Here is a 12525-nt window from a genome sequence, read left to right on the forward strand (position 1 = left end):
GTAAGGAAACTGTAGAGCACTGGTGGCCTACACATGGTTGTTATCTTAAATTTGATAATATGCTAACAGTTCTGAACAAACCTTGGGTGTGCATATGACTTTGTGAGGGCTTTCCTACCAAATGAAACATCGACTGTGAAGGGTTCCTTAAGAATTGATTTCAGACCTCTTACACCACTGATCTTAGAGAGTTTCTCTGTGCCTGGATGAACTTGGCAAAAAGACTTGGGAAAGTACAGCAAACAGCGTGGAGTGGGTTTTGTTGTTGAATAAAATGACCTAATCAAAATATTTCTCTAGTGATTTTTTTTAATCGACTTACATCTTCACTTCTCTTTCTGACCTGTAGCTTGATTCTGTATTTCATGGGCAGGTATTCTATGTCACCTGCATTAGCTAGAAGATAGGAATCTGTAGGGACTGCAGGGCTTCTATTTCTATATAGTTAAATCAAGATTTTCTTAAGCTAAAATTCTCTTTGCTGAGGTAATTTCTGGAGCATTAAACCAAGTAGCAATGCTTGTTTTTCTTCCTGCACACAATAGTTTGGTGTTGGTGCTGCAAACTGGCTACAGCCTTGGGGACTTGCAAAGGTGTAGTTGAATGGAGGACTGCAGTGATAAAGGAAAGGTTGTTGCTTTGTTACCTGTGAAGAAGTTAACAGTTGGATGTGAGGTATGGACACTCACAGAGAGAAGCAGAAAACCTGAAAGAGGGAGGCTGCAGGTGTGCCTTCACAATGAATGGCTACTGGAACAACTGGGGGATAAATACAAGCTCCTCCTCTCTGTTGGAGGAGCAGACAAGTTTGGGTGTTGCATCCAGAAAAAGATGCAGGTTGAATTAAAAGCTTGGACTTCTGGCTGGTTGTCTTGCTGTAAAATCATATTTTTTTTTATTTTCTTATGGGGGAGGGTCATAAAACAGCTCTTAGTGGTTCAGATAAGAACCTGGGCTACACTCAGCAATGCAGGTGCTGTACAGTTTTGCACGAATGTGTCCCATAGTTACGTATAGGCCCTAGAGATGCAGTTGGGTGTTGGCTTCAACAAAACTTGGTTTGATGCCTGTTCTGTATGTGCTCTGAGCTGGGCTGTGGTGGGGTTCCTGAGAGGGTGATGCTGGCTGATTCAAGTGTGATGTGTTCGTGCTGTGCTGAGTTACAGAAAGTAACCTGCCAAGGTGGGATTGATTCTGCACAGTCAGCTTCAGTGTCTCACAACATGTAATGCTGTTGGACTCCCATTACAAAAGCTGTGAGTTGGCACTTTGCAAATGCTTTTTTGCCTATATGCAGAGCTATTGTCAATGTGAGCTAGGTGATCTTGAAAGAGGAAAACGCTTCCCATAGAGAAACACTAGGCTTTATGTTCAATTTTCTTTTATTCTGTGAATGAGACAGGCCTTCTGGATCTGTTTTAACTCAGTACGGTGGCAACTTGTTTGGCTATGAATGTTTGCTATGGAAGTGCAGTTGAGAAAAGTGTCCTGCATGGCCAGGAAGGGATATGCAGAGCAGCAGAGGGCACACATGGAGAACTCTTCCTCGCAGGTGCCTTTCGTGTGCTGTCTGGAATAAACTATCTGCAGAGATAGTGTAAGATACAATGAATCTCTCTGTTATGTCCAGGATATTGAAAACAACAAAGCTATCAGATCTGTTGTGTGTATCAAGCCTCCCTGTCAAGTCCATTGTGTATGAGATGTTTTTCAAGTTATTCTCTGACAAACTTAATGGTTGGATTTCTTGAGGAAAACTCACCACTAGTTATTTATATGTTTTATGCCCAGAAATTCTTCACAGAATCACAGAAAGAATCACAGAATGAATCACAGAATGACCTGGGTTGGAAGGGACCTCAAGGATCATGTAGTTCCAACCCCCCTGCCTGGCAGGGCCACCAAACATACGCCTTTACTAGATCAGGTTGCCCAGGGCCCCGTCCAACCTGGTCTTGAACACCTCCAAGGACGGGGCATCCACAACCTCCCTGGGCAGCCTGTTCCAGGGCCAAACCACTCTCCTAGTAAAGAACTTCCCCCTAACATCCAACCTAAATCTTCCCTCTTTTAACTTAAAACCATTTCCCCGTGTCCTGCTATTGTCAGCCCTTTTGAAGAGTTTACTCCCCTCCTGGGAGTAAGTTCCCTTCAGGTACTGAAAGGCTGCAATGAGGTCACCCCGCAACCTTCTCTTCTCCAGGCTGAACAAGCCCAACTCCCTCAGCCTGTACTCACAGGGGAGGTGCTCCAGCCCCCTGATTATCTTCGTGGCCCTCCTCTGGACCCTTTCCAAAATCTCTATGTCCTTCTTGTACTGAGGGCTCCACACCTGGACGCAGTACTCCAGATGGGGCCTCACAAGAGCCGAGTAGAGAGGGACAATCACCTCCCTATCCCTGCTGACCACCCCTCTCCTGATGGAGCCCAGGATCCCATTTGCTTTCCGAGCTGCCAGAGCGCACTGCTGGCTCATGTTATCTTCAACCATTTATATTACCGTCTTCAGACAGCTGGGAAGCTTGAATTTGAAGTGGCCCATGTACTTCTGGAGTGGAAACCAAGATTTCACTGGAATTCCCATTTCTCCTACTGAACTGATATCTTGTTTCAAAATCTTCATGTAGAATTGCTTCCAGAAAAGCAAGCCAGATGCAGTGCAATGTGGTTATTCAGATAACTTTGAAAAGCAGTGTGAGGGTCCTCTCTCTGGAGATTTAAGTGTAAGGGAAAAGTAATGATGTTCTTGGCATCAAAGCCAAATCACTATTTGTCTGCAGGCAAACTGTTTATCTGCAGCTCAGTCTTTCTGCAAGTAGATTGACTTCTGTGCTTGTGGAGTGTTGTTGTGTTTAAGGCTGGTAGAGCTGCTGAGATCTGCAGCTTGATATGCACGATTCTGGCAAATTACTGCAACCTGACTCTTCATAGAGGTGTTGTTGCCTTTCTTCTATTGCTCAATTGGACTCAAAACTGAAGTAAATTCATGCTGATAAGATAAGCAATAGAGACCGTAACAACTTTCACTGCTCTCTAAATCCTGACAGCACTTTTGAAACACTGCAGGTTTGATCTTAGATTTCTATCTCCTTGTAAAAGTTAAAAGAAGTTAAAGATTAAAAGGCTAAAGCATAGTTACTTAAGACACATAACCACTGAGCTTCTGTGATTCTTTGAGTTACTAAAAATGCCACGTTGTTGTGTATTTTTGGAAGTGAATTACCATGCTGAAATCAGCATTGCACGTGTTTTGGTTTCAGTTAGAGTAAGCTGAGTGATGTATTTTGCATCCCGGAGTGGCAGTGGTGCTAAACTATGCATGTAATGCACGTGTAACCCTTGTGCTTCTGGATTTGCCAAGCCTCAGTGAAGTGGATGGTTTGCAGCTCCATTATGATGAACCTTAGCACGTAAATATTAGACTAAAATGCACTCTTGCAGAAATTGTTGGCAGCAAGCCTAACATTAAAAGGTGCCTGGTGTGATGACACCTGTTAGCAGTCTGTGGGGAACTGGATATCAAGCCTGTAATGGCAGGTTGTTTTCTGATGTGTGTTTGAGGCAATAGTGCCACGTTATCCAACCCTTCTAGGCTGGCATTCAGGAGGAATCAAGAAGGAAAGTAAAATGACATCCATACTCATTTTGACATTGATTCCTAGTGCATTACTTTTATCTTCCTCAATACTCAAGAAATTATATGTTGATGTTATTGGATGGGTATTTCTTTTGGTCTCACCACAAAGTTTGCATAGAACCTGAAGTTAGAAGTGCTTCGCTAAATGTATAGAAACTACAGAGTCAAAACTTGGATTTGTGGTACTGAACACCTGCAAAATGTATTTAATGATCTTAAGTACGCGTGAATTTTTATTTATTTTTTTGGAGTTTGTGCTGTTGTATTACCTTGAAAAAAGGGCAATTGGCAGTGCAAGCCGAGGGAGGAAGAAGGGAAGTATTCTGGTTCTTTCAGTTTCTATCTTATAGTTTGTATTGGAGATCTATTTGGGACAGAAAGAAAACTGAGATACTTGGTAGTATCCTGCTGCAATGGGTATTCCATATATCCACATCTTTCCTGGAAGGTTGTAATTGGATTGTGTGCTCTGAACCTGCAGGGCTAGACCTCATAGCTACATTGCTCCTTTCTAAGAGAAGAGGGAATGTGGAGGTGGGTATGGAGTCTACTTCATGCAAGCTTTTATTTGTTAGTAATTGGAGCATAAATGGATAACCTAACTACCTAATTTTGGTTTCTGCCTACTTTGATTGGACATGCCAGTTGTTTCTCAAATACATACACATCAATGTATGTGCAGAATGGGGTGCTGTTAGATTAACGGGCAGTGTTCCCGTAACAGTAATAGCCTTGCTGTTAAGTGCAAGCCAGAATGTCTTGGCACTGACAAGGAACAGACCCTCAAAGGGCACTAAGCTGCTCTCAAAGAGCAGATTTATCATTGGCTGATCACGGTTAATCTTCAGAACCAAGCAGAAATGCAAGTTTTCCACTTGTTTTAAGCTACAACTAGCAAATATGGAATGTGTTGACTACTTGAAAAACTACAGATACATGCAATTTGAAATGTACATAAGTCATGAAATGCAGACTAATATTACTAATATGACACGATTTTGCTACCTCCTTGATGTACATTTAATTAGCATGTGAAAGCTGGGTAACAGCTGTGAGCTATGCATAGAAAAGTAACTTGACCTTTAAGCAGTTTAGTTTTCTAGGTACAAGTCATTCGGGGAAAGTGTCTGGGGTGGGTTTTGGTTTTTGTTGGTTTTGTTGGTTTTTTTTTTAGTAATGCTTCTCAATACCCTTTTTTTAATCAACAGTGAGAGAATTGTCTTTCTTGTTAATCTTGTTTCATACTCAATGGTACATTTGGGCAATGTATGTACCAGTGGTTCTTGTGGTAAAAAGGGGATTGTCCAGTCTAGGTTAGATCTGTTTTAAAAGGATGGTTTTCTAGTAAGCAGGTCACTCGCATATATACATATATACATATATACATATATGTAATGTAATTCAAGCACTGGTGACTTATATGACGTACTGCTTTCATGAAAAACTTGTGTTTTTTCTTTCTTCCTTCAAGCTTCTGTTTTGCATGAAAGGCTTTCTGACTCATGGGGATTTTTGGTCATGTACTATATTTAAGGACTTTTACTTCTATTGTGAGAAGTGCTTTTGTGCTCTGTGTGTATAATCTAATTTCTGTGGTAACACGCTGTGATTCCTTGTGTGTGAGAATTCATTTTGCTGTGAAGAAAACAGCACTGGGTCAAGGGATTGTTGAGCCTTGCAGCATGTTTGTACCAGAGGCGTTGTGGTAAAGGATGGCCCTGTGGTCATGTTGCATGCATCACTTCTTAGGCTTTGAGTATGATCAGTTAAAGGCTTCATGGTTAAGGCAGTGCTTTTTCATATCTTTATGTTGATAAAACACCTGTTTCAAGGATCTAAACTTCAACAAAAGATGTTTGTTTGTTTTTAAGCAGATCCGTGAACGAAGAATTTCAGTTCCTCTTGGTGCTTTTTGGCTCGCTGTGCTCTGACTGTCCTTGCTCTTTTGTAGCATTTATGTCAATGACTGCAGGATGGAGAGCTTAGTAACTGTTCCAAGGTTGAAGAATTGCAAGGTGCTTTATTTTTGTGTCCCATGGGCTGGAAGATTAGGAAGGGAAATGGGAACGGATGAATGAATTGCTACTGCATTTCCCCTACTGTAGTGTAGTAGTACTTAGATCTCTTCTTTTTTGGGGGAGGAGCTTCCAACAAGTTGCTGTTGAGAAATTTTAAACCTCTTAATCTCCGAGTGGTAGAGCAAAAACAAAGTTGATTTTCTGTTAGACAGCCCAGTGAAACACTCATATTGCTACTGTTAGGGTGAGCAGGTGAGCAAAACCTGAAAAAATAAGGAAGAATGAGAGCATCTGAGCTTCAATTGCACGTGGCTGAAAGTATCTCAGGTTTTCTTGATGAATTGCTTAGATAATTGAAAATGAATCATAGTCATCAAGGATCTGTTCCGTGTTTCCCTTCTTCCTTTGCTTGCCTTTATTCCATTCATTGGATTTAGAAATTGTTCTGGTTTCAACTGGGATGGAGCTGATTTTCTTCATAGTGTCCGGTATAATGTTACGTTGTGGCTTTAAGAGAAAAACAATGTTGATAATACAGCAATGTTTCAGTCGCTGCTGAGCAGTGCTGTACATAGCCAAGGACATCGCAGTGTTTCAGCAGCTTATTCTTCCATTGAAAGACTGGGAGGAGCACAGTTTTCTCCCCCAGGCAGAATCAGGACAGCTGTCCTAAACTGGCCAAAGGGCTATTTTATGCCATATGACATCATGTGAAAATATATATATTTTTAATATATATGAAAAATGGTAGGGAGTTGGCCAGGGGAGGACAGCTGCTGATCTGGGACTGGGCGTCAGTCAGCGAGTGATGAGTGTTAAGCATCACTTGTTTTGGGTCTATATTGCTGTTAATTTCTCTCTTCCTTTTCTGTCCTTTTGTATCAACCCCCAAGTTCTTCTCTTGTTTTCTTTTTGTAATTTTCCTGAGTCTCTCCTGCATCCCACTGGGGAGGGGGGAGTGAGTGAAAGGCTGTGTGGTGTTCAGCTGCCTGCCAGGAATAAACCACAAGAATAAATGAATATTCTTTTTAGCACTTATTCGATTAGAAGTCTAGGAATGTGCTGAGTTTATTACTGTAACTTCATATGACTATTGCAGGGATTTCTGAGTTATAAAGTACGCAAAACTGAGCCACAGTATCTTAAAAGCTGATCGTCTTTTCTGGCTTCACTGATCTATGGAAAAGGCAGCACTAAGGTTGTATGGAAGTGCTTGTAACTACATTACTGTTAAGTTTCTGAGCAGTTTATTTGCTCCTTTTTTGGGACCTGCAGAATTGTTTCCTGTTTTCCACCCCTCAGGAGGAAAATTGTAATGGTGATTGTGTGAATATTTGCATTTGCTGGTGGTTGGAGATGGAGCAGTTGGTTTTATATATGCTAGACATTTCTATGCCATTTGTCCTTGGACAACTGTACTGGGGATGACCTTGTCAGACTAGGGGTGGGTCAGCAACTTCAATACATTTGCCCTTGCTGGCTCTTACAGCGCTGTACCTAAGGGTGCATCTTGATCCCACCTTTAAATACCTCCTTCCTCTGGTCTCCGGCAAAGGTGCTTGGTTGTACTTGTGTCTGCTTACCACCTGGCAATGCTTCTGTTCATCCCAACTCAATCTCAGTTCTTCAGGGCTCTGTTGTAGTTGGTGCATGTATTAGATTTGGATTTTCTTTGTTTTGGGTTTCTGCTTTTGTGCTTTTAATGGTGAACTGACATTTCTGAAATTGGTTTATAAGCAGCATTGCCAACAACTCCAGGCAGGCCTGGTCAATCTTCTTAAGCCTGTAGGGTTACATGGTTGTTTTTTGAAGGCTGAGCCACCACTAAGCCTGGAAAGACCAGGGGAAGCAGGAGGTACAAATAGTGAGGAGATTCTTGATCCGCATACACAAGTATCTGTCAGTAAGTAGTAAGTAACTCTCATCTCCATTCTGTATTTTGCCAACAGTCATTGCACTTTTATCTTCCTATCTGTAAGTCCACTTTAATTTTTATGAAGTTATATTGAAACAAATATGGTTATCAGTGGGTTTTTCTCCCCTCAGTTTCTCATTTGTGGTGTAACAAAAATCAAACAAATGGAGAAACATACTAAGAAAAAGAAAACGCCTGAGCTTTGTAAGGATTCTGAGTAACAAGTATAAGATTCAGAAGTATTAAAATATTGTGTTAAGCCACAGCAAGTTTCAAGTTGTTCCTCTTTCTTCTTTTTTATGATTATCAAATGTAGGTCTGTAGCCATTAAGATGGGCACAAGAGAACCACTCAGGCTGAACTTTTGTCCCAATGCAGTCTCCCTTCTCAAAAGAAGGTGATAAAGCAGTTTCTAAAAGCGATTGCAACCAGACCTTGCTGTCAGTACACTTTAGTCCCCAGTTATTTTTTCAGTGCATTTAGGTAATTTTATGTCCTGTGGTGGGATGGAGTCTTAATGAACAAATCTTCACTATATGCATTTTTTCCAAGAGCTTTTAATTTGTTGCGTTGGCCTTATTCTGTGGGCTCAATTGATCTATTAAGAAGTGTTTGTGCAGTCTCTGTGGAGTTAGCACTAGTGTGCTTATCCACTTGTTTGGTTTAGACAGTGCTCTTAGGGTTTTCAACTGAATATGTGTGAATAGTTAGTAAAGCATCCTTCAAGAGTTTGGTCTGCTTTATTATTGGAAATCATTTTAGTAGGCGAGCAAAAGAATATAAACAGTGTGTTTGTTATGATTGAGTTTGAAAAAACAAGCAGCTGAATTGTTGAGAAATTTAGGATAAATACCTAGAAGTAAAATAAGAATCTTCTTGGATGTTGAAGCTGCTTTGATGACAGCAGCTTCTCGTATAGATAAGGTTTCCTCGTTTCATTTCAGGCATCTATTTCAGTTGAGTAAACAAGGAAGAAATGGAACCAGTAAGTTGATTGGTGTTTTTCTTGCTATCATTAACACCAGCCTATGTACAGTTGTGAAAGCCATCTGTGAAAGGATGAGACCTAATACTTCAAAAAACCTTGTTGATGTCTGTAAACTACTAGTTCAAAAAACATGTAATGTTTCTTATATTTTAACTTATTGGGCTTTAATTTCTAACTTGAAGCAATGTATATTTCTGTGTTTTTTTGTTTTTGTTTTTTGGTTGTTTTTTTCTGTAATGCAAGAGGTTAGAAGCTGATGCATTTCTATTTAAGTTTTCATTGAACTAGGTAAAGATGTTTAACAGCCATTTACCACCTTGTGGCAGAGGCACTAAGAATACAAGAAATAAGTTTATTTATCTGCATTGCTGCTTGGGTGTATTTCAGTTCATTACGGTTATGTTACTAAAAGATACTAAGACTGACCTTTTTTTAAATGGAACAGCACATAATTATGCAATCCAAAAATTTAATCATTTGAAATAATATGTTGATACTGAATTGATTTTTTTCCATTGCCTGATTTAGATGATTCTCTTATTTTCAAGTATATGAGCATATATTGGGTTGTGGTTGACTTTAAGAGCCTAATATCTGGATCCAAGCCCTTTCTTCCTTTCAGGATAAGAATGGCATGTTTGTTTGTTTTTTTAGATACAGAATAGCCCGGAATGTAAGGTTTAAGGCACAGTCCTGTTTAGGTTGAAGGGAAAATAAAACAGCACAACCCAAAAACATGTTAGTAGGCTTAGCATATGCAAAAATAATCCACTACTCCTATTCCATTTTTTTTGTTACCTTGTACACAGTTAACCACTTTGACTCCGAGACAGCAACGTGATACTAACATTACTGGTGTGTCCTTAGGTGTAAGGTGTTGTGTCTAGTGCTAGTTATGAGGGTTGGCATCAATTAAGGCTGTTCTGGCATTACTTTGGGATAAACACTCTCTAAGAGGAGGTATTTCTGGCTGTGACATCAGAAAACAGACATCTAAATGTCTGCCAATAAGTGAGCTGTGTATGCGTTTGACTGTAGGTTGTCTGAACAAGTTCTTACACAGCTGAAGATGCTTGAATATCTGTTAGCAGTGTGATACAGCTTGTACTCAGGAGCTGAGTGGAACTAGGATGGTATCCACTGAGATCAGTAGGGCCCAGTGACTAGTCTAATATGGCCTTCGAAGCTCAACATATAAACAAGGTAGACTGTAGCAGGTTGGTTTTCCCTCATCCTTCTACTTCATGGGTGAAATGCAGCTGTTCTGTGGTTACCTACCACCCTGTAAAATCCAACCACAATGACCCCAGATGAGTCAGTTGTTACCCCAGCATTTAGTATGTTTTTTTTAGCAATATAGTTTCTTAATTACATATGTCACCTAGTTACATACAACTTGTCTGCTTTTCCTAGAAATAAGGAAGCTGGATACACGAGGATCTTGTCCTCTTGCACTTATCAGAAGTACTCAAGATTGTGGAGTGTGTGCCACCTACTCTCCCATGTAGTATCCAAGCATACTGATGGGGTCAGCAAATGAAGGAAATGCTGTAATAAGTGCATCTGTTTTTAGTCTGACAGTGATGCAGTTTTAGTGAAAGTGATAAGCGAAGCTGTTTCCAGCAATGTCTTCAAGGTTTGTCATGTAAAACTTAATGTAGATAAGTTGGGCGTTCATACTAATCCACTGAAAAATAGGGATGAGTTTTGCCTTGGTCTCAAAAGTAGCCTGTCGATTGAGCTTCTGGGGCTAAAAAAGCCTCTCACAGAGACAGCTGTTTGCTTGCATGAGACTTCTGAAACGAGAAAACAACAGTGAACCCCTGTTGCATCTAGAGTGGAAAACAAGTCTCCGAGGCAAAGCACCCTGCTAGTAGGTGTTGATACACATGACAAAACGGGTCATCATCTTCTGGACTTGTGTAGCTTTTTACTTCTTGCTCTGTATCTCAGTATATATCTGTGTGAGCAAGGTACCCATCTTGGGGGGAGGGGAGCACTACTTTAGGTGTACTAAATTGCCAGAGGTGGACTAGTAATCAGAAGAAAGTCGGTGCCTGTATTTATGAATGGACGATACTGAAGAGCTTTGGTGTAAATTCTTTCTGAAAGTAAACTCAGTCAAATGTGTTAGAATTTGATAGCTTTTTCTTTTTCCATGATATTCCTCCATTGCATACGCACAATACTTTGTGTTTTCTGCTATTGTACGTTTTTCTTTTGATAATATTATTCATAAACCTTTGTGAAATGTGTATTATTTTTTTTTGGAAGCCACTAATTTATTTTTATTATTGTTGCAGTACCTGCTACAGTCATCACTGCCACAACTGCTAACATGGAGGTGGTTTCAGCAGAAGTAAACAGCTTGCTCCCTGAGGAAATAATGGACACTGGTATCACTCTGGTGGAAGATGACAGCATTGAGGCGGTTATCGTGTCTTCACCAATGGGAGATTCTATTCCCATGGAAACAGAACTGGAAGAAATAGTGAACATAAGCTCCACCAATGATGCTTCGGTTACGACTACAGCCACAGTCACCACAGAACCAGTTACTGCACCCAGTAATCACTCGGGCGATGTGACTGCAAACACCACAACCATAAAAACTGAAGGAAATTCAATAGTTAAGCCTGCCTTTCAAAGTGGTCTACATAAACTTGGTGCTCAGACTCCGGTCACTATATCAGCCAATCAAATTATTCTGAACAAGACCACTGACCTTAAAATAGGCAATCAGAGCATTAAACCTGATGGGCAAAAGCTAATTGTAACAGCTTTGGGCAAGACTGGCCAACCCATTGTTTTAGCCTTGCCTCGCTGCCAGCTCCCGCAGGCACAGAAGACTGTGTCCCAGACCCAAGGTGGAGACTCCAAGGTACAAGGCCAGCAGATCAAAGTTGTTATTGGAGGTCGGTCAGAAGTGAAACCTGTTGTTGGTGTCTCAGCTTTAACGCAAGGAAGTCAGCTGATAAATACTGCTGCCCAGCCTTCTGTTTTGCAGACACAGCAATTAAAAACAGTACAGGTAAAGTGAGTTATGCTGATGAAACCTCTTTAAAATGATTCTGTTGGTGAGACTATTGTCTGCTTCCTTCACTGGCTGACACACTGAAAGGTTGCTTTCAGCCTTTCCTTTCCTTGTATAAAAGCACAGTGCTTCTCTTAGCCCATTCTTCCATCTGTGAATGCGTTTACAATTGTATGCCTTTTATCTCCCAGCTACTGTTTTGAATCTTAGGGGTCTGCCTCAGAGAAAGTTAACTATCAGAATTCATTATATTGAATTTTCCCATTGTTTTCATTTTATAAAAATAAACTCTATATGCATTCATAAGAATGAATTGAACTCTTGATGACTGCCATTCTTTATTCTAAGTGCACGCTGCTTTCCCATTTCAAGAGCAACCAGCTTCTTAAATTCTTAATCTTAGCTTGTTAGAAGTAAAGTCTCTGAAGAACCTTAATGCATTTGAGAAGGAACAAAAGCAGTGCATCTTGTCTGCCTTAAACCTGCTTAAGCTTATCAGTGTATATTGATCAGCTAGATTATATTGTAAGGTGGACACTTCTAAGTGCTATTTGCTGCCTCAGATGTAGATCTTCTGATAATTGAAAGTAGAATCTGAAGGGATCTGAAAATATGTTGAAAAGACGTGGGCTGTTAGCCAAAGGGGTCTGATATCTGATACATGGCAGAACTGAACACGAATGACTTTGTTCTAAATGGAGATGAGACACGTATCAAAAAGTCACGAAAGGAAAGCTGGGACTCAGTGGAGGTTGTAGTGGAAAATAATCATTTTTATGGTTGAGTAAAATGAGAAAGGAAGCTCCAAGTATACAAGCTAAACCAAATTTCTTGCATGTGAAAAAATGACTTTTAAGTATACTGCAGGCTACTGTATAGACTTTTTTTTTAAGTATACTGCAGACTAACTGTTACAGTTAGTATTCTACAGTT

At 40.3% G+C, this 12525-nt stretch overlaps 1 protein-coding gene across 3 annotated transcripts in view; it reads left to right on the top strand.

Moving 5' to 3' along the window:
- Positions 1-12525, top strand: part of LIN54 (lin-54 DREAM MuvB core complex component) — a 38065-nt gene that overhangs the window by 4526 nt on the left and 21014 nt on the right. For all 3 annotated transcript variants that reach the window (XM_015861562.3, XM_015861563.3, XM_015861564.3), the window contains exon 2: positions 10862-11589. In XM_015861562.3, the coding sequence (XP_015717048.2) occupies positions 10897-11589 (693 nt within the window). In that variant the 5' untranslated portion in view covers positions 10862-10896. The remainder of the gene's footprint in view (positions 1-10861; positions 11590-12525) is intronic.

Source organism: Coturnix japonica, chromosome 4 (genome assembly GCF_054131305.1).
Source record: "Coturnix japonica strain WE chromosome 4, WE-NBRP24, whole genome shotgun sequence".
Classification (NCBI taxonomy): domain Eukaryota; kingdom Metazoa; phylum Chordata; class Aves; order Galliformes; family Phasianidae; genus Coturnix; species Coturnix japonica.